At 37.2% G+C, this 22,966-nt stretch overlaps 2 protein-coding genes across 4 annotated transcripts in view; one reads left to right on the top strand and one right to left on the bottom strand.

Moving 5' to 3' along the window:
• MCTP1 (multiple C2 and transmembrane domain containing 1) overlaps positions 1–22,966 on the top strand; it is a 457,836-nt gene that overhangs the window by 74,695 nt on the left and 360,175 nt on the right. The window lies entirely within an intron of this gene.
• LOC129074681 (lysine-rich nucleolar protein 1-like) lies at positions 20,082–21,401 on the bottom strand. Its single transcript, XM_054578608.1, has one exon. The coding sequence runs from the start codon at positions 21,381–21,383 to the stop codon at positions 20,082–20,084; it is 1,302 nt and encodes a 433-aa protein (XP_054434583.1). The 5' UTR covers positions 21,384–21,401.

The raw sequence follows: 22,966 nt of genomic DNA, 5'->3' as shown, positions 1-22,966 counted from the left end.
AAAGAGGGAAGAAAGTAAAACTGAGATTGAATATAATTGCTAGAATCAGAATGTAGTGTGCCTCGTGTGCCTGTACAAGCAATTGGCGTTTTATTTTGTAAATAGAGAGAATCTAGATGATGGTCATACTTGAGGCAAGTCTTTTGCAGTCACTCCCATTGTCCTAGGATACAAATTTCCTGTCTTTATTCCATTTTGTCATAAACATTTCCCTTGGCTGTCATGTTATATTTTATTTTTTAGTATAATTTTCTTTTTTCACAAATGAGAGCTTACTATACAAACTGTCCTACAATATTTTTTTTTCCATTTCTATCTCATCACTCTCCTCTTAGGCAACCATCAATTTATTCTCTTTATCTATGAGTCTGTTTTGTTTATTCATTTATTTTTTTATCTTCTACATATAAATGAAATTATTTTTCTCTGACTTATTTCACTTAGCAAAATAACCTGTAAGTTGTCACAAATGGCAAGATTTCTCTCTTTTTCATAGCTGAATAACATTCCATTGTATATCTACCATATCTTCTTTATCTATTCATCTATTGATAGACATCTATGTTGCTTTCATATCTTGGCTATTAGTAGTAATACTGCAGTGAACATAGGGGTACATATATCCTTCCCAAATTAGTGTTTTTGGTTTCTTCAGATAAATTCTCAGAAGTAGAATTGCTGGATCATGTGACATCTCTGTTTTGAATTTTTTGAGTAATTTTCATGCTGTTTTCCACAGTGGCTGTGCTACTTTACAATCCCACTAACAGTATAACAATGAGGGTTCCCTTTTTTCCACATCCTCTCCAATGCTTGCTTTTTGTTAATTTATTGATCATAGCCATTCTGATATGTGTGAGGTGATAACTCATTGTGGTTTAAATTTGCATTTCCCTGATGATTAGTGTTATTGGGCATCAGTTCATATGTCTTTTGGTCATCTGTATATTCTCTTTGGAGAAATGTCTATTTGGATCCTCTGCCCATTTTTTGAAGTGGGATTGGAAATTTTTTTTTTGGTCTTAAGTTGTATGAGTTTCTTATATATTTTGAATATTAACCACATACTGGATGTATCATTGGAGAACATCTTCTCCCATTCAGTATGTTGCCATTCATTTTGCTGATGGTTCCCCTTGCTGTGCAAAAAGTTTTTAGTTTAATGTAGTCCTGTTTGTTTATTTCTTTTTTTTGTTGCTTTTTCCCGAAGAGACGTATCCAGAAAGATGTTGCTAATAGTGATATCAAAGAGTTTACCACTATGTTTTCTTCAAGGAATTTTATGATTTCAGGTCTAACATTTAAGTCTTTAATCCATTTTGAGTTATTTTTGTATATGGTATAAGAAAGTGGTCCAATTTCATTTTTTTTCATGTATCTGTCCAGTTTTGCCAATACCACTTATCAAAGATGTTTTTACCCCAGTGTATATTTTTGCCTCCTTTGCCATAGAGTAATTGACCACATAACTGAGTATTTATTTCTGAGCTCTCTATTCTATTCTATTGATCTATGTGTCTGTTTTTATTCCAGTACCATGCTGTTTTGATTATTATAGCTTTGTACTATAGTTTGATGTCAAGGTTCATGATACCACCCACTTTGTTCTTTCTTAAGATTTCTTTGGGTATTTGGGGTCTTTTGTGGTTCTATAAATTTTAGGATTGGTTCTAATTTTGAGAAGAGTGCTGTTGGTATTTTAATAGAGATTACATTGAATACATATATTACTTTAGGTAGTAAGGACAGTTGATGATATTTTAATCTTAATGACAATATTAATCTCTTGCTTGCAGTTGCCTAGATATTCATTATATTGTAATTTAATTCTTGCATTTTGAATATGGGCATCAAGTAACAACCATACACACTTATTCTCTTGTTGTCTAGGGAACTGCGGAGTTCTGATTGGTTGAAATATCACTTATGGCCTCATCATTTAGTCAGTGATACATATTTTCCAGGGATATGTTTTCATAACACTTTAAATGTAACTTTGTCAGTTTTTGTTTTTCATAGTACTTAATAACTTTTATTTATTCTGAGTAATTCTAAGTAAGTGGCAGTTGTCAGCTCAACAAATTATATAAAGAAATTACCTCAAAATACAACTTCTTTTCGTATAAACAGGCTGAAAAAATTTTTATTACATGGTATTACAATTTGTGCAAATTATTGTCCATGAATGAAGTGGGAATATATTCCTATTCAATGCAAGTATACAGTTGTCCCTCCATATGTTTGTGTTCTGCATTTGAGGATTTAATTGAGCACAGATCCAGAATATTGAAATAATCCCAGAAAGTTACAAAAAGCAAAACTTGAATTTGCCACACACTGATCAATACACCAAATTCATTTGAACTAATGTGTAGACATACCCTGCTGTAGTCTATATACAAATGTAGTTATATGCAAATACTATGCCATTTTATAGAAGAGATTTGAGCATCCTCGGATTTTGTTTTTCTTGGGGGTCCTGAAACCAGCGCCCTGAAGATACTGAGGGACAGCTCTATACTTTTCTGTAAGTGTTGGGGAGGGAGGGAATTTCCCCCCTTCTACCCTCTTTAGTTCTTGTGGATAAACTAGTAATAAAATAATAAAATTGACACAAGGCTAAATTAACGGGAAAAAAACCCCAGTTTAATACTTATGCACAGGAGAACCACACTGTGATGCTCAGATCATAAAACGTGTTCAACAAAATGACCCACTGGACACTTGTTTATACTTTTTAGACGAACACATTTGTGAAAATTGGCAGAACTTAGAAAGCTAGCGCTCCTTAGAAAGGAATCTAAGCAAGCTTTGGACTGGTGTACATTAGTAAAACAGTTACAAAGTTTGTTTATACAGGCTTTTTTGACTCTGGATTTTATAAATTCTTGTGATAAGGTTTTCTCTCAGCCCTCAGAAGCAGCGAGGGTACCTATCACATGAGATACGTATCTCCTGCTTTTACAAGAACCAAGAAATAGCTTTCATCTTGCATGGTAAGTTTCTTAAGTAACTTTAATTTAAAATAATCAATATGCCATTGTGGGATATCATGGGGCAGTCTGTGATGGGCCCCGATATTTGGCTCTGAGGGTCTTTATTGTGGTCTCTCAGAGCCCTTTGTACCTGTGATTGGCCCTACCCATAAGCAAAGGGGACATCGTTCTTAAAGCAAGGTATGGCACATACAGCGTAAGAGATCCCACACTTCCCATTCACTTCCTTACTTATTCAGCAGTATGTATTGTATTGTGGACTAGGCACCACTAGGAAAAGGAAAAATTTACATCTTGGTAAATCTCTGCCATGCCTCGCATGGTGGCAGATGTTATACAGGCAATCAAATAAATGTTTGATGACAAAGAGTGTGGTACTTCCGCTGTGCTTTCTTGTACTCTGATGGTTAAGTAGAGCTGAATCCTCAGTGAAGCTACCAGTAGAGGAAGTCGTCTTAGACATAGTATTATTACCTCAAAAGGACCAGGCCCAGAGCAGGGCTGCCTCACTGGCTGGTACTTCGTAGGTTCTTGACTTCAAGTAGGTGATTTTGAGGGTAGCTTTAGTAAAGCTGGGGACAGAGAAAGAAGAAGGGTCTAGGATAGAAGAAGCAGCAGGAGGGAGACTAGGTGGGGCTGTGTCGGCTCTAGAAATGTTATGGGAAAGACATGAGCCAAGGCGGGGCTGCTGTCAGCTCACCGGAAAGGGGCCTTGGGGACAGGTTCAGGGGGTTAGCCCGTGATGAGCTGCCGCCGCCCTCGTCCCCCTGGTTGCAAGTCTCGTGGTGACCCTTAGAGTTTAGGAGAAATAAAATTCACTGGAAAAGAATTGACTGAGTGGCCAGAGGGAGAGCACGAGATGGCTTCTTCGGAGGGGTTTTATCTGCTTTCCAAAGGTGGGGATTTTCGGGGAGATCTCAGGGGAGGATCTCAACAGGATATTCATCAGCTTTTCCAGGAGTGTCCTTTCAGGATCATGGTCTCCAGGGATTAATCAGTGCCAGGGCAGGGGGTCGTTTGTCATTGCAGCCAGTCCTGGCATTACCCAAGTGGTTCTGCTGATTTTCTGGGCCTGGAGCTGAAATACAGCTGAGGCCTAGATGTTATCTTAGCGGAGGGAAGGTCAGGGGAGGGCCTGAACTGCATGACCAGTGATATGAAAGGTCAGCAGGTCTAAACCCCATGACCAGCGATATGCCAGAGGAGGAAAGGCCGCCCTGGCCGCCAGGTCCAGTGCCAGTTTGGCTTGTTGCTAGGCACCTGGGGCTCTCTGCCTGGGTGCCCTTCTCTCTCGGGCTGTAAATTGCTTGGCTGGTTTATTCAACTATCTGTCTCAGTTTCCCCATTCTGCTGGCCAAGGAATTTTCCTGGCTTCTTACTATCCTGCCTCAATGTGAATTTTAAGATGCTTTTTACAGGAGAGGTAAGAACCTAGCCAAGGGATAGTGGAATGTTGCAAGAATCTGGCTTTTAAATGTTTCCATGAAAAACACACTTTCCTAAATTTTCATAGCCTCACTATTGGGGAGGAGTGTTTTTATTAAAGAGCTAGATGCTTGTAGAGCAGGCTCACCTGTTTGAAGCATTTAAAGCTCTAGGAAACGAGAAAAATGAGAGAAATTCCTCTGAGTGTCACAGGAAAAGGTCAACATACTGAGACTATTTTCTCCTTGGTGCCTGGAAAGCCAGGTCTTGAGCTGTCTGAGCAATTTTATTTCCCATATAGGGCTGGAGCTCGTTGTTAGTGGTGTAGAGAAGTTACCTTCTGTCATTTCAAATATGTCTGGAGGATGCTTTTGTTACTGGGAGCTCGGTTTTTCTCACCAACAGAGTAAAAAATTACAGATCAGCATGGATGAGTGAGAGTTTTATCGGTACATTTTCAGGGGGGAGAGAGAACCTGCCGGGGTTGGCGAGAAGGCCTTAGCGTAGAAGAAGCAACAGGAGAGCTTAGGCTGGGCTGCCTCAGCTCACTGGAAGTCACAGAAAAGGGACTTTAGGGACAGGTTCAGGGGATAAACCTGGGACAAGCTGCCAGCTGCCCATTTTCTTAGAGTTTAGGAGACATGTGCGTGTGAAGAAAGAAGTGGGGGAAAGAAGGAAAAGGAAAATGGCTCCAACTGCTCCGCAGAAGGAGAGCACAAGTGTGCTGGGTCCTTTGTCTTGAAGCTTTTATCTCTCTCCTGCAGGTGGGAGGCTTAGGGGAGGTCTCATGGGAGGGTTTCAGCAGACTATTCAGCAGTTCTCCACGTGTGTCCTTTTAGGGCCGTGGACTCCATGATCGGTCAGTGACAGGGCAGGGAGTCTTTAGTCACTACAGTTGGTTCTGGTGTCCCAACTGGTTTCACTGCTCTTCTGGGCCTGGAGCTGAAACACAACTGAGGCCTAGATGTTCTCTCCAGGAAGGAAAGGCCAGGGGAGGAGTGGTTATCCTGGGGGGTGATGTCCTTGTTTTCCCAGTTTTGCCCCTGCCGGGCACTGGGTACCTTCTGCCTTGGTGACCTGTATCTAGCCGTAAATCGTTTGGCCATTGTGTTTATCTGTCTGTCTCAGCTTCTGTATTCCACTTGCCGAAGAGTCTTCCTAGCTTCTTACTATCCTGTCTCACTTTCATAAAGACTTAATTCAGGAGATACAGCAGCCACAGGTTTAATATCAGTGCCCATAGGGACAGAAACTATCAAGTGAAATGGTAACAGTGGGATTATGGAAACTGACCAGGAGCCCAGCTAGATGAAAAGGGGTGTTACTATGGTCATTATAGGTCCTGAAAGTGAGGCAGATCTAACAGCAGGTCACATGGAAAATTCTGGGTTATTTGGGAAGGTCGGAGGCAGTGGGGAGAGATCCAAGATGGACAAAGACAGGAGGCAGTCAGACAGAATCAGAAAATCCAAAACTATCTCTTTGTTTCAGCTCAGACTAGGCATGAGCCTGCAAGTAAGGAACCGAGTCCCTCTCAGAGTTGGAAACAGGGAGACTCACAGGTCAAGATACATGGGTTGTGGTGGATCCTTGTGGTTGAGTTTCAAGCAGACTTCAGGGCTGACAGTTACGTATTACACACCAAAAGAAGGGAGAATTTGGCTGCTGTTGGTCTTTGAAGTGGACAGCTAGATCTTCCTGAGAAGTCTCCAAGGTGTCGCATGTAATTTGATGTGTGAATGGCATTTGAATTCCTCAAAGCAATTCACACCTATTATCCTGCTGATTCTCATGATAGATCTTTGACAGAGACTGGTATAGATTCACAATCATAACTTTTCAGTCTCAGGAAAAACAATTTGATGTAAAATCATGAACTAGGTCAACATTGTTTCTGCTATGTATTGTATTACATTTGGGAGGGTCCCAAGCATGTTCAGTGTTCTGTCTCTCCAAAGTATGGAGTGACATGGTATAGGGTGATTATTGTGTTTATTTCCTTTGGTTCTAAGCTGAAGCACAGAGGAGTAACTTTTTATCAAATATCATCCCTTTTTATTCATTATATAGTGTTGTCTCTGGAAAGTCTCTATTCAGTAAGGGATTAAACTTCTCAGCCTTTGTTTAATCCAGATGGAGTGATACGACTACTTTTCACCAATGACTTGTGAGTGAAAACTCTTGTGCCTTCTGGGCCAAGTTAAGAAGTCGATGTTTCTCACCCATCCTTCTTCTTTCTTCTGTAAGCTGGATGCAAAGGACTCCTTGAAAGTCCTTAGGGATAGCAGAACCACCCAATGGGAGGAGCTTGGGTCCTTGAATCACCACAAAGAGAAAAGCTATCTGCCATCTGGGATCACAGACATTAGAAAGTGAGAAACAGACTTCTCTTGAGTCAGGCCACTGGGAGTTTATGTTCAGCAGCTATCCTTACCCTGACTAATTCCTTTCACAGAGAGGGATGAAGATGGTTGCCAGAGTTAGCAAATAAAAGTACAGTTAAATTTGAATTTTAGATAAACAGCAAATGCATTTTAATAAAATAATCATTTTAAGAATAAATTTTAGTATAAGTATGTGCCAATATTGCATCATAATTATACTAAAACTTATTCGTTGTTCATCTGAAATCCAAATTTAACTGGACAGCCTATATTTTATCTGATAACCCTAGACTTATTATTAAGCATATTGCAGAGTTGGTGAAGTAATTATGTTTAGATAATTAATTTGTTGTTTGGAGCATTTTATTTTGGAAGAGATTTGTTTCTGAGCAAATGCTTTCTTTAATCCTGCAGTCTTTGGGGGAATTGCGGTATTTAAAACCCCAAAACATTTATTGTTGCAGACAAGCTAAAAGTGAGAATTGGCTAAGGGGCTGCTTGTAAACCTGTCCTGTAAATAGATAAGAAAGGAAGTGATAAAAAAAATTAAAAATGAGTTAAATGTTTTACACAAATGGATAATATTTTAATAGAGATAAATGATCCTACCACTTTAATATCATACTCTTTTGATTGTCGTAAAGGAAAAAAAAACCTCGAAGTACTTTAAAAAAAAATTATGCAGAGCTTAGGAACGCAAACATTGTTTACTGAGGCTGGTGCCTTTTCTGCCTGGCTCTGAAGTCATGGAAAATACTATATATGAACTCAGATGCAGAAGTAATAAGCCATAGATACAAAGAATTTCAAAGGATTATGATTTAGAGAAAATAGAAGTTGATTGGCGTGAAAGTATTTTAATTAAAACCCTTAATATAAACTAGAGCTATAAGGGAAATGTCTCTGTAAGATAAAAGCATGAGATAATGTGACAGATTCAAATTAAGAGAAAAAAAGTGATTCCCTATTATCATTTAATTAAATCCCCCTTTTTCCCAGAGAGAACTGAGACCCAAAAAAGTTATGCCTATGCCCAAGACCACATAGTTAACTAGTGCTACAAAATCTGAGTCATATGATTTTTCTTAGGCCCATCTCTTTCTCCTACAGAGACTTTCCTATGATAAAGAAAACTGAGAGAAAAAAAAAAGCACAACAAATTCTGTTTCATCATTAAGAAGACAATGCTTATGTTAAATCGACTTCAACAGCAAAAGTAGAACTTCCTAGTGATATGACATGCCTCTCTAATAAGAGTAGCAAATCATAAAAATTTCAATACACTTACATGGTTTATACACTAATGAATATACACTACTGCCAGTACTATCAAATAGTATTACTACTCTCTATAAATGATTATGACTTACAGGTCTATATGGTATGTTTTTCCCTTTCATTTGAAACAGTGAAAGAATTTTTTCAGCCAGAATGAACCAAGAGGACATTTAAAATACTTTTATAATAAAGGATGTATTTTTAACATCAAGCTAATGCCAACCAAGAAACATCATTATATGGTATATATATACTACAACACACTTAACAAACATTATCTCTCTGACCCAAAAGGTCACGGTATATCCATTACCTTGACAACTGAGACCAAGTTCTTAAAAATAAACACAAAGTTAAGGTATTTGGGGTGAAATAGTAATTAGAAGAATGCACTTTTGATAGATTCATATACAGAAAAAAGTTCTGATGTGTACTTTTTTAAAACTCTAAAATATATTTAAACAGTAAATAAAATGAAAATTCTGAAGGCCTGAATCACATGGACTTGTGCAAAGGGTAAGAATGATATTTTTAATCCTGCTTTCCACTGAAGGCCATCTTTTGGATATGACTTAGTATTGAATCCTAGTTCCTGACAATATTGTGCCTTTGCTGAGTAGAGCTAGAGTATGGTACCAAATGAGGCTGTCAAGTTTATATGTAAATCCTTAGGGAAAAGCACAATGCTAAGTAATGTTCATACTAGACAGATTAATGGTGATGGTGACAGGGAACCTCATTGTTACAGAACGAAGTAGGCTATTACTGAAGCTGGGAGAAATTAAAGTAATCCAAAATTTTCCTTGCCAGCAAAATTATGTGTCTGAGCTCTTGGTTTCACATTGGATCCTGGCATTAATATTTTGGCTATAATGTCTCATAGCAATGTAATGGATCTTTTTGGAATAATCCTTTAGAACTAGATTAATAAAATCTTGCTGACATAATATAGTCTGTAGATTTAGCCACATGTGTTGAAGCTTGACTGTTTCCCTCATAGCCTATAAATAATCTGAACGAAGGAGTCATATTGCTTTGTTTTTGTGTAAATCTTTTCCCCTCTCTGGCTTTCCTTGCCTATCATTTTAGGTCAACAAAGAAGAGCTGAAAAATCCTGTCAAGTAATTATTACACTTCTTTTTCAAAAACATTATATTTTGATAAATGGCAGACTTCTCTTTTTAAAAAATGAAATTTGGTGTAGAATAGAATAGATATAGATAAATAGATACAAATCTACACATATCTCTTCATGACCTATTTTATGACCTGGACATGTCATTACTACTCACCCACCACCCCAGTGTATTTTATCTGTCTTTCCCTTTCCCCACTAATACCACTACTCTAGTTTATGTCCTCACTATTTCTCACCCAGGATAATGTGTTTCCCTGCCTCTAATGATTTCTTCCTTTTGCAATTTGCCTAATTGCATCACTTCATTGATTATAAAACTCCAGTAGTTCTACATGGCCCACAAGATAGAATAAAAATTAATAGCAGTACATACAGGGTCCTTCATGATCTGGAGTCTTCTGCTTACATTTTCAACAGCTTCTCCTGGACTTTCTCTTTGCATGCCTTCCATCCATACCTAGCAATTTGCAGTTCTCTAAACATACCATGCTGTTCTCATGTCTTCATTTATTTCCATATGGATTACTTCTTTTGCAGGTACTTAACCTCTGCCTGCTTATCTGCTTAGTGAATTTCTCATTGGTTATTACTTGTCTTCCAGGCTCCCCCTTCAGAAAAGTTCTCTCTGATCTTTCTGTGCAGAATTTGATGTTTCCTTCCTTATATTTCCATCTTATTCATGGTACTTTCCTAATCTGTATCTATATGGTGTATATCTAGACAAATGACTCTCAAAATTTATTGTGCTTAAGAATCATTAGTGGATCTTGCAAAAACTCAAAGTCATAGGTCCTACCATCAGAAATTCTGATTCACTGGATCAGGATGAAACCCTGATGTATTTATGAAATCCTTTGATGTATTTATGAAATACATCATGCCTTTGATGTATTTATGAAACCCCCACATGTATCTGGTGTACAACCAAGTTTTAGGACCCTTGTTCTGTTTTAGTCATCTCTTTATTTTTAGAACTTAGCACAGTGCATGAAGTATATTATGGACATTTAACAATTGTTTGTTGAAAGAAAAATATGACTTTTGTTTGGAGAGCTAACATACATACTGATAGAACAGCTAATATACATGGCACATATTAGGTCATCAGAAAGTATGTGATATTTGTACATATGAATTAATGATTGAATGAATGAATGAAAAGAGCTCAGGGAAGCTAGGTAAATTGTTAACATTGCCCCTTGAATCTCTCAAATATTGGAAATGTCAGATATGACACCTGAACTTTGGGTAACTGAGGTTTGAAGTCAGTTTGAGACATGATATTGTAATTTAATTATTTTTTACCATATGCACAGATGTATGCTTTTATAAAGCTGACAACCTTAACAAAAATCAGGTATCCTGACTTGAATTCTTCTGTAGACATAGTGTCTTTTTACTTCCATATGGTTGTAGACTATAGGCAAAATCAAATTTTTTTTTAAAGTACTCTCCTCAGGGATATGGATAAATACTGATCAGATTAAAAAATTCTGCACCATAAAGAAAAAAAAGATATATTTAAGTTTTAACCATTTGCTTTTGAGCTTACTATTTATCTAAAATTAAATAGACTTTAAATTATATGTCTTTTTGAAAGTGCTGTGAATAGGCTTGGAATTCCTTGATGTTATTTTTTTTTCTGGATCCTTAACAATAACATCCTTAGAACATACTAGATATAATATTTATTATAAAAACATGTCCTATAATTTCAAAAGCTATCACAGCCTTTTTTATTTCCATTTTTCACTTTCATTTTCATCTCAGCCAGGTTCTAGAATTAATTTGTACAAGAGAGTTGTAAAATTTTTATGGAGTTGTTTTACACAAAGGACTATGGAGAAATGAAATCCATCAAAAAATGTTTTGTGACTAACAGCTCAAGAGGACATTTGGTAACAAAGCAAAGATATGTAATGTTTACCATTTTAGGATGCTAACAAAAAAGAGCAAGATGTTTTCATGATTCATGTTGTTCGGGTCTGTTTGTGGAAACAACATACACTCAATATATAAAGTTTCAGCTATGTATACTTAATGTCAATTCTATTTACTTATTTAACCAAGAATTTTTTCTAAATAGGATCATGTCTAATTTTTTTCTAGGTATCGTCGATACAGTAGATACAGGCTTAAACAAAATGCTAACTTTTGATTAACTAGAACAGGTGTTGTAACACGTTTTCTGTAAAGGGTCAGATATCTTAGGCCATGACTACTCAATGTTGTCACTGTGTCCATAAACAATTCATAAAGGAAAGGATGCGGCTCTGTTTTGGTAAAAATACTATCCGCAAAAAACACACAGCTGGCTGAATCGGCCATGAGCTGTAGTTTGCTGATTCCTGTTCTACATCATCATATTTTTTATTCCAAAAATGGCAAGTGAGAGGAGGCCTTGATTGCATGTGGCTTTGTTTGGCATTTGTCTATTTACTGGTAACTAGAAATCTTCAACTTTCTTCCTAGTACTTCATTAATTATATAAATAAATGATGTATTTTGTAACTACTAAACTGAACAAGTATATTCTTAAAATACTAGGTAAAAATCCTTGATCAATTTCAAATCAATTTAAATTTGAAATTCAAAAATTTCAGATCAATTTTTTGATGTGAAAAATAGATTAAATTCAAATCAGCCTCATATAATAGACAAGTTGCTGAAGTTTTCTATATGGGGAGTTGAAATCCTTTGATAGCATCATATAAACTAGAAAATCAACTTTCAATATCTTATCTTTATCCAGAGTCATTGCATGTAAATCTATGAAGTGAACTCATCAGTTTTCTGTGAGTCACCTTAGGGCCCCGTGCCTTTATCCTGTCACTGGGCTCTCTAGGGCCTTTATGGTGACATTCTATTATATCAACACAGAATCTAGCCAATTGGTTAATGTATTCTAATACCTAACATCTACTTTATAATACATTTGGATTTCCATAGGCTTTCTTCAGACAATTTTAACCTGAGAAAGTAAAACTCTCATTTATTTATATATGTATTTGTTCTTTGCTTATTTAGAATTTTTACACATATACTTCAGAAAAGTATTTGAGGCACCGCATAAATCTTAATGATAGCAATATTATGAGGCACCTTATTAGGTTTGAGAGCTTTGGGTTAAAATTTTAGTTACTCTCAAATCATCTCAGTGAGCTTGGCTGTTCTGGGAAGCCAGAATGCCTGAGAAAGTATGGTTTAATAAAGGACCAGCTATGAATGCATGAAAAAATGAATTAAAAAGTTTCATCAGTATATCAGATATTGGGGAAATTATATTTTGTCAAATCAATGTGCTGACATACTTAGTTTTAATGTTGTCTTCAGGTTTCAGTTGACCAGTGACAAAAGCCTCTACATTTTTATACAACTATTTTATAGTCAATTACAGGAGGAGGGAAAAATATTGACCAAAAAGTACAGATTTTTGACAGAAGCCCTGATTTCTCAAGTAGGAGTCACATTAGGAATATGTTCTCTAGTGAGCCATTTATTCTTCCTCTCTGTTCTTTATCTTCAGAGCCATTATCAGGATGGCTGTGAAAAAGTAGATAGATGAGAGTTTAAAAAAATACTGTAGAACATAACATGCTAGTGAGGTGGTGTTTGTGAACAAGACTGGCTTTGAGTTAAGGTATATAGCAAATGGCGACGATTGCTGAAGCTTATCCACACAGGGGAATAATACATATGTAGTTTAATTAAAACCCACAAAAGAGGTTTCCACAGTGGTTGGGCCTTTGCTTCAGGATATCTCTCATTCACTTTGCAGTTGAGATCCTGCACTTACGAGGTGTGTTTGTTGGCCCAGAAATGTACACAGTCAAGTGTTAGCTATTAGCTTTCTCTAACTATGTAATAAACCATTTTCATCAACTCAGCAATTTAAAACCATACAAATTTATTATTTTCATTTCCGTGGGTGTGGAGTCAGGCAGCCTCTTTTCAGGGTCCTCTGCTGACAATTTCTCTGGGCTGTGTCAAGGTCTTAGCCACACTGTGGTTCTCATCTGGAGCTGGGAGTACTCTTCCAGGTCCAGTAAGGTCTACTGGGGGAATTCGGTTCCTTGTGGCTGTAGAACTACAGTCCCTGTTGTCTTGATGGCTGTCGGCTAGTGGGCGCTCTAAGCTCCTACAGGCCCCTTGAGAACCAAGCCATGTGGTGATCTCACAGTATGGCTGCTTAGGTCTTCAAAGCCAGCAGCAGGAAACTCTCCAGTCTGCTACTAGGAGAGGCTAATGTAATGTAATGTAATGTAATGTAATGTAATGTGAGCAAGGAAGTCACTATCCCATCACCTGTGTCACATAGTGGAGCCTAATCAAGGGAAAGCCTATTCTTATCAAAGTCACAGGTCCCCCACACTCAAAAGAAAGGGATTATACAGGGTGCAACCACCAGGGGGCAGGAGTCTTGGGGGCTATCTTAGAATTCTGCTCACCACAGTTAAGTGCAATTTGGGTCTCATTTCACAGCCTTGAGGTCTGAACAGTTTAGTGGGTTTTAGCCATCTGAATATGATTAAAATCCTAAACTTGAAAAAAAAAATCCTAAATTTGATTGATAGTCTTAACTTTTTGTCTTTGTTATAGGCTCCCTTTTAGGGCTTAAAGTTAAACATTTTTTAAGATTAAGGTGTCAGCAAAAAACTTCTTACTTCCACCCTGTTTCCCCTTTTTATTAACCATTAAAAAGCAAAATCATATACATACTGATTTCAAATGTTTAATGAACATTTGAGAGAATTTTGTATACAAAGAGATTAGGTAAACAAGAGTTCAGCAATGTTGTCAAAATTCTTCCTTAGAATGTAGAATGTGTTGAGAATGACTTTCCATGAATTACATGCTCACTGTTTTTGACTTTTCCCTCCTTATAACATGTGCCTCTATAATATCCTTTTAATTTCAGCTCAACATCTCCTTGCCTGTGTCTTTATGTCCTAACCATGCAACCCTTCCTTGTTTCCTACTCATTCTTCTATATACACTGAATGATATGAATAGTACTCTAAATAGCTAATATTTTTACTTAAGGGTTTAAAAGGAAGATTTGATTTTAGTAATAATTATTGGTGTGTTTGTATATCTAATGCCATCTATTTTATTTCTATTCATAGTCATTGGGTATATTAACTATAAAATTATGCAAGCTTTTACTTTCTATTCACAAAACAGATATACAGCTTATTATCTAAATTATAATGACCCTTTTCTTCTCCATAAACCATATAACTCATCATATTTGTACTTTAACTATTTTTTTACCTATTAAAAAAGAACTTTTCTAAGTAGGATATGCATCAAGGATAATCCTAATAAAAAATGAGAATGACAAAATTATCACAAAATTTATCCACCATAGTCACATTTTTCATTAAAATAAAACCATTCTGATATTTAATATTGTTACAAAAGATGCATCATAGTTAAAGATTTTTTTAATACTCTTGGTGCTCTAACTTTTATTTGTATTCTTTGGTATTTCACTTACTTAAAAAATCTCTTTATGTAGGAATTTTGGGCAATAGTCGAAATTTTAGTTATAGGGTTATTTGCCGTAATTTTACAAGGACCCAGTCTTTGGTGTTTAGTTAGAATCCTGTATAATTTCATTTTAAGGAAGTTAATTTATGCAAATTTAAAAAATTCTTAATTAGTATGTAAATGTGGTGACAGCTATCTTGTTCATTATGTTGGATGTTGGAATTATATAGCTAAAATGGGGCTTACAGTTCATCTAATTCTATTCCTTTATTTCCATTGAGGAAATGAATGCCATGGGAGCGAACATCTAGTAGAAATATGGTTGAAGGTTGAAAATGGTACCTTGGCCTCAAGTTTCTGTTGGCATAAAAACTTCTTTTGCTGTGTGAGCACACTGCGCTTTTGCTTGTAGTACCTAAACCTTGTGAGCTTCTTTCTATTATGAAAGGTACATCATAACTGAAGTTAATTTTTCCAGTATTGTAGGCGCTCTAATTTTCATTATGTGCTCTAATTCTTTTATTTCATCGAAAGAAGCTCAGATAATAGCTGCTAGTAAGAAACAACTAAGTCCTGGGCATGCACCTAGTTCACCGTTGAGGAGGGACACCGTGTGTCAAATATCTGTGGGTGTCTGAGTGACAGCGTGGTAAGATGAGCCCAAACACAGTACAGCAAAAACAACAGCACTGCGAGCCCCACAACTCAAAGGTGTCTGTTAGCAGCATCATTGTTATGATATCAGATTTTAAGTGGATAAAAGGGCAAGTGTGTTTTATCAAAAAGGAATATTTCTTTCATCAGTAAAAATTATTTAGTATTTCCTTCCATCATGATTTTTAGAAAAGGAGATAAAATATAGTTTCTTAATTTTTTTAGAAGTATAAGAAAAACCTTTGTAAAAAACAAACATCAATAAAGCAAAGGCTTCTAATTACTCATTCTCTTTTCTTAGTGGGAAAAATAAAAAAAACCCTTTAAAAACAAAAAGTGCTCTGAATTTGGTTTCAGAATCCTACAGACCTTCCTGGCAACTGGGAGCTTTATTTCCTCTTCATGAGGAAGCACCTTGGCCCACTCCCTCTAAATCCCTCTTCAGAGAAAGAACCACAAAGCAGATGTAGGGATGTATTTTCATTGCTTTGAAACATTATCTATTGGCATTTTGCTGGGCTTTTCAAACTTCTATGCAAACATTCATGTTTGCTGGGCTTTTGCAAAGTTCTATGCAAACTTCATGCCTTTCTCTCATTTTATTCCCTACTTTTGTCACCATAGAATGTCAGTACCTGCTGTTCTGGGCACAGTTTACTGTGTGCTTGGCTTGCTGAGCTGGTTAGTTGAATAGCCAGGATTCAGTTTAAATTAATTGATTTTCTTGTATGTATGAAATGATTAGTATAGTTGCATGTTGTTGGTTAAATACAGTGGCCATTTTCTTTTGTTCCCTCTCAATGGAAATGATGGAGTTAAAACACCACATTCCCATCTCCATAAGGATGTGTGCTTATCTCCTCTTTATGAAATGACTGGTGGGCGAAAGGGGTGTGTGTATTGTTTCTGGAAAGAAAAGGCCGCTTGGGACCCAATTCAAGTCTTTGGTATCCAAAGCAGGTGTATCGGGCAGCTGAACCGACCAGCCACAAGGCATATGTTGACATTTGTTCCTAGACCTCATTAGTTAACATGAGATTTTTTCCCTTTGGCAAACTCCACACAAACACAGGAATATAATAAAGACTGAAGCCAAAAGATATCTTTACCCAACTATGCTCTCCTACAGGAATATTTGCTAAAAGAATAAAACAAAGGAATAGAATTTAACAATAACTTATCTCATTAATGAAGCTAAATAGATCTAGATTCACGTTCTGAGTCCAAATTAACCACCTACAGAATTAATATTTTTCCCCATATCTGGTAACATTCTCTACTTTCTCAATGGAGACTTTCCTAGATATTATCCATATATCCTGTGATGAACCTCCAAAAAAAAATAGCTTGAGAATTTAGGTCCAGGATATAAGAGATCTTGCACCCTACACATCAAATGCATTTTTCTGGCTTTTGGTTTTCAGTCTGCTGATCCTGAGGCTTCGTGCCCAAGCTCATTTCCATTGCGTGCCTAGCTTGAAGATGCAAAAATAGTGGAATACAATTTGGAATGATCTTGGAATTTAGATTGGATTTAAATTAAGAATGAATCCAAATCATCTCTCATTTCTGAATCTTATTAGGGTGATGGAGAGCAAGTGACATTTTTAAGTTTAGTTCAGTTTTTCTTTAGTTACTGTTTTGACTATATTAAATGATTTTAGATTTAAAAAACTGGTGGTAATTGAATTCATAATCCAAAGTTTTGTTTCATACTGTTTAAAGAAAAGATAAATGGCAATGTATTATCTTTTGTTAAAACGTGGAATATTCATCAGTCAAGACCTGCAAAAGTGTTGCTGGCATTTGTAATTGCTGATTGTTTGTGGAGAGAGCCAAAGAGATGGTGCGTGCGTGCATGCATGCGTGTGTGTATGTGTGTGCGCGCGCGCGTGTGAGAGAGAGAGAGAGAGAGAGACAGAGAGACAGAGGCAAAGACAAAGGACAGAGACAGAGACAGAGAGAGACAGAGAGAGTAGTTGGGCCTGTTTTGGGAATGTTAGCAACTGGTTGGAGGCCCTGAGTCAAAGGATGGAGCAGAGAGGAAATGCCAGATAAGAGACCACTTTCATCTGTGTAGAGGATTTTGCCTGAAAGTTAGAACAAGAGGCAGATGGTATGATCTCCTAACCCCCAGTGAAGTCAGTGGGGAAGTCAGCTAAGTGGGGAAATGGGTTAGGAAGGATATAGAGCATTGTGGAAAGTCCAAGATGGTGTTGAGAGTGGGCTGCATATGATGATTAAGTCCATCTCTTCGGTGGAGTTGTAAAATAATGGCCCTTTCACAAGTCATCACATGATAATAAGCTTAATGCAACAATGTTATATTTAAAAATCTATATTGTTCCCATGACATCATTTTTTAGAGCAGAAATTTAGTTGAACTTGATTATTCTTTTAACTTTAAGAAGAAATTCTAAATATTTCCAATTCTTACACTTCTGTGGCATTAGAAAATATTATAACCATGTTTCCTACTAAAAAAGTATTTAATTTATTAATAACTTTGATTTTTTATTGTTGTTTTTGTTAACTTTAAGTCTTTGTTTTAATCCAAAAATAGTTGAATAAGATTGTTAATGAGAAAACCTCTCAGCTTAAGTCAAAGTTTTTACTCTTAGGCCTCATACATAATTCATTGTTTCTTACCTAGGATACCATATAAAATTCAATTATCTCTTTTTCCAAAGCTGAGCAGAAGCAGCAGTTTATAAGGAAAGTTGTTCTGCTAGAGGTTGGCTCCATGAGAGCAGAAGTTATAATCTAATATAAAGAGAAAAGAGAAAGAAATTAGAACGCAGACATTATTACATTAACAGTAAAATAAAGACGCTTATAATGTTCTAGCCATCAATGAAAGTTTGATTTATCATCATTAGGTTATATATTTAAAACAAATATGGAGAAAGGATACTACATTTTAGAAAACTTTCATCAAAAATGGTTAAAAATAAAAGTACTCCTTTTGTTGCTTGAGATGTGGGGGTTCTCTTTCCTAAAACTTTTATTTATGTAGAACAGTTTATTTTACAACTTTATAGCAAAATGTATTGATTATAGAGAATCGGGCCAATTTGAAACCTGTAAAATAAGGAAAAGTTTTTGTAAAAACTGTAAGCCTGTTGGTGAGGATGGAGCTTGTTAAGGTTTGCATGAATAATTCAATAGCCACTGAGCTGCATCCTGTTCCTCTGTGTCTTTCTGCCAGAGGTGGGGGTGTCCTGGGGTGTTGTTAACTTGTGGAACTGTTGTTGCTGGAAATCAAGCTCTTCTACAGGATTGTGAGGAAAGCATTCATTTCACAGACCCAGGCACAGAAATCGGAGTGTTCTGCTAAGGCTTATTTGGGTGGAAATATGCCCCTGGGTTGCTAATGTCCCATTTCTCTCTGTCCCACTGTGGAAAAAGTCCAGTCGTGTCCTCAGCAAGGCCAAACAAAGGCCAGTGTCCAGAGTTTCTGTTTCATATTAAAGCTTAGTACTTCAGAGCCTGCGCGTTCTACTGCAGACCCCAGTAGCTGCTAAACCCACATGGTTGTGTGTGTTCCCGCATGAGAGAGAATGCACAAATATATGGGGAGAGTGTGGGTCACTGAATGAGAGAGAGAGCACTTCTTTTTGCCCCTGGGGTTATAACCAATCTACTTCTCAAACTTTTGTGGGCTTATGATGGGTCCATCCCCTAGTTAGATTGACAGGCCTCTATGATCAAGCACCGCCCCTTGCTTCCCCCAGCAATCTGGTACCAGAGGGTGGACAGTGCTGCTGGGGAGATTTCCTCTGCTCCTAGGGTTGTCTCCTTGGCAGCAGTCCTCTGGATGGGTGAAGGAGTCTATAAATGCTACAGCCTCCTGGCTTAGCATGCAGACTTATGCTCCTCAGTTTATTAAACTTGGTGTCTAATTCCCTTTGCTCTCTTTTTATTAATAACTAGTTAACTACCTACAATAAAAGAAGAAGAGACTTCCTATGATAAGTGGTAATCATCCTTGGCAGAGTAAAGTGTGTGATTCTTAGTAACCTTTAGTCTTATAACTTTTTGACATTGGCTCTTCTGTCTTTACTATTAAAATTTTAATTTCTTGTTATGAGGCAATATAATGCCTTCTTTTTGCACTGTAATTTTATAGTTTATATTTCTCTTCTACATCAATTACACTGCTAAAGCAGTAGGTTCTTCTTCACTGGTTTGAGTCACTCCCTGACTTGAAGATGGTTACTATCTCTTAGCACAACTACTGTTCTCTCTCTTTTAAATATTAGTTAATGTTTTTTGTTCTTTTAAATATTAGTTAATGTTAGTGGGTAATCAAAGTTTATGTTATTCACACTAGGCCCACAGTGAAACGTTGGACAACCATTTGCCGGTGCCCACTGAGCTTTGCTCATTCCTTTTGGTTTAATGCAAATGGACTTAATTTTGACTGTGAACTAAGCTTTTGTTAAGTTTTTTCTTTTTTTTAGTACAAAATTTTTAATATATAAATTCCAGTTTTATGGGGTCCCCGCACATGATGTCTTCAAATGGGGATGGAAGGCTTAACACAGAAAACAGTAGCTTTTAGCTACTCACATGTTCTCTTGGCTCTTGAAACATGAGCTGACCCCACCCCTTTATTTTTGTAGCAGTTCAGTTTCAGACAACTGTCAGAAGGCTTTCCCCTGTGTACTTGAATAATAAGCAATATTGACTGGGGAGACAGGACAATAGAGTTTAATCTTCAAACTTGACTGACTTGGAAGCATTCCTGTCAATATAAAAGATCTCGTTTGGGGCGGTGGAGAAGCCAAGGCCAGTGCCCCACCTGTCCTTCCAGCTCCTGGCCCGGTCGTAGTCCTGCTGCAGGCTTTGCTGCAGGGTATTGGCTGCCTTCCTGTTGAGTGCCATGTTGGGCCTTCTAGTTGTGACAGGGGTGTGGCTGAATGAAGGGGGCAGATTTTTAAAGCCACCTGTAAGTCTGAGTAATTTCAGCTTCTGTTCCTTGTTTTCAGAACCAGCTGTATCCCACTGACCAAACTGAGTTCCCTGGTCTATGTGCGCCTCATCCATGTTGCCTTTCTTTTCCAACACCACCTCTAAGTCTGTGTCAGGCTCCTCCTTCCAAGTTTCTCCTGCTACTTTGCTCTTTTTTCTCTTCTTTGTTTTCTTTCTCTTCAGAGCTGGCTCCTCAGTGCCTGGCTGCTCTGCCTTTTTATTGGACTTCATTTTCTTCTTCACAGGGGACTTGAGGCCACCTCCTACTGGGATGTATTCTGAAGCCTCAACTTTGACTGGCTTCTTTTTACTTCCTTTCCTAAGGCTGCTGTCCGTGGACCTGGAGGGTTTGGGGTGGCCAAAGTAGGTGTCTCGCTCCTGGTGGATTTTCTTCTTCTTCATCTTCACATTGTGTTCCCTGGGGTTCCCCTGCTTTCTTTTCTGCCCCAAGGCTGCCTGTTCCTGGTCATCCTTTCCCACTGAGCAAGTATGCAGAGGATTCTCAGCCTTGCAGAACCAAGTGTCCCTGGCTGAGAAGGCTGACGTTTTGTGGGCTTTTTTCTCCTTCTTGTGTATTTTGAGCTTCTTGTCAACTCTGGTCACTTTCTCCCCCTGTCTGGGGTCCAGGGAGGTCTTCATCCTCAAGTCAGGGGACATGGCCAGAGGCCACGACTTTCTCTTCTTTTTCTTCTCCCCATTGAGGAACTCAGATGGACCAAGAACCTCTGTCCTGGGTCTGGGAGACTTCTCTGTCCACCTGGCATGTAATGTGGTCTCAGGTTCTAGGTGCTCCTCACAGAGGGTGCTATGGCCCTTCTTTTGCTTCTTCTTTTTCTTCATTAGAGGGATCTCAGGTGCCAGCCCTTTGATCACACTCTTCATGGGTGATATGGCTCTTGTGGGACAGACACCATTGAAATAATTGTTACTGTTTACAACTGAGTACTGAGTCTCTGGTTCTTCGATCACCACCTTCTTCTTCTTCTTGTTTTTCTCTGGAATCCCAAGGCCCAGGTCTCCTTTGTGGGTCTTGCTGATCATTCTGTAGGTCAGTATTCTCCGACTCCACTCGCTTTTGTTAAGTTTTTTCATTAAGCAAAATTTAAATTTACAACTTTTCATAATTGATGACTGTGTTCTTGGCCCACAGTCCCTGCTTATATTTATTTTATTTTATTTTATTTTATTTTATTTTATTTTTTACCATTAGTGACTGTAAAAATTGAAAAGAACAGTGATAATTTACAGTTTTCTGGGAATTGAAGAATTTGATCACGTTTGCCTGCAGGGAAGTATGACATAGGGCCTAAGTTGAATGAAGTTTCTAAGTGTGCTGAGGGGCTGCTTATTGTGTAGAAATTGCATGTTTGATTTCTAATTATAAACATAAATTTTATTTGTAAAAAGTTATTATTTTTCCGGTAAGCTTTATTTCTTGGCAGGGAGTTCAAATTAGCACGAACAATAGAGACACATAGTAAGCCAGGATTCTTGTTAACTGTAGACTTGGCAACTAGGACAATCACGTGGTATCTTACTGGAGACAATGACCAAGCTGAAGCCTGTGTTTTAAAATCTCTAACAACTGAAGTTAACTCTGTGTGCAGTTTTCATGAGATATGCATTGGAGTCTTTAGACAATTATCTAATAAAAAATTATGGGTAACATTCTAATGGCAAATCAATGTGAGTCAACAATGAAGAATAAAATTTTGAATATATTTATTTTTTCTTTAAACCAGTAATTAGTACTTTATTATTTATCCCAATAGAGGACAGAACCACAGATAATAGAAAACCACAAGTAAATGAGTAGTCAAGATCTTAGCTACAATTTTTAAAATGGTATAGTAGGAATGGCAGCACAGAGGAACACCCAATGAGTCTCCCATGCTGTTTGTTTCCTGACTGTTACTGAAAATAGAGCAGTGCACAGACAGAGCGCCGAGGTTACGAGTTCATTTTGTCATCCGTGCCAATCTGTGAAGTACTCACACCATTGGTGATGAGCATCACCCGTTCACAAGGTAACCATAATATAATTTTTTCTCAATTTTTTAAATTTCAATTTGGAGGAAACTTTAAAACCCACAGAAAAGTTGGAGAAATAATACAATTAACAACCATATGCCCTTCATTTAAATTTACTAAATGGCAGTTGCAAGCACCAGAATACTTAATCTCTAAATACTTTCACACGTCTTCCAAGATTGAATATATTTTAAAAGGATCTGTGTTTTAGTTCCTTTAATTCATAGTAGATCTTCTATAAAAACATTTTACATTTTAAAACATGCAGTAGATGAGTGTGGTCATTATTGTTGAAAATGGAAATTTAGCAGTAAGTAAAGTAAGGTATTTATTTAGGTAGTTTTTCTTAAAAGCCTTGAAGTCTTTTTCTAAAGAAAAACATTTTAGCAAGGATCTCACTAGGTGTCTAACACACTCTAATCAAAATTCTGATCTAAGTAAAGGTAAAAATTATATTTTTTTGTGAAAACCAGCCCTGATGTGTTTCTCCCTCCCCCCACCAAAAAAAAAAAAAAAAAAAAGAGAGAGAGAGAGAGAGAAAGAGAAAGGCAGAGAGGATGGGCAAGGGTAGAGAGAGGGAGAAGGAGAGACAG

Source organism: Pteronotus mesoamericanus, unplaced genomic scaffold, assembly GCF_021234165.1.
Source record: "Pteronotus mesoamericanus isolate MK-2021 breed Mesoamerican mustached bat unplaced genomic scaffold, CSHL_Meso_final contig_50, whole genome shotgun sequence".
In the NCBI taxonomy this organism is placed as follows: Eukaryota; Metazoa; Chordata; class Mammalia; order Chiroptera; family Mormoopidae; genus Pteronotus; species Pteronotus mesoamericanus.
The sequence above is the reverse complement of the archived record's forward strand: the minus strand, read 5'-3'. Positions and strand labels throughout refer to the sequence as shown.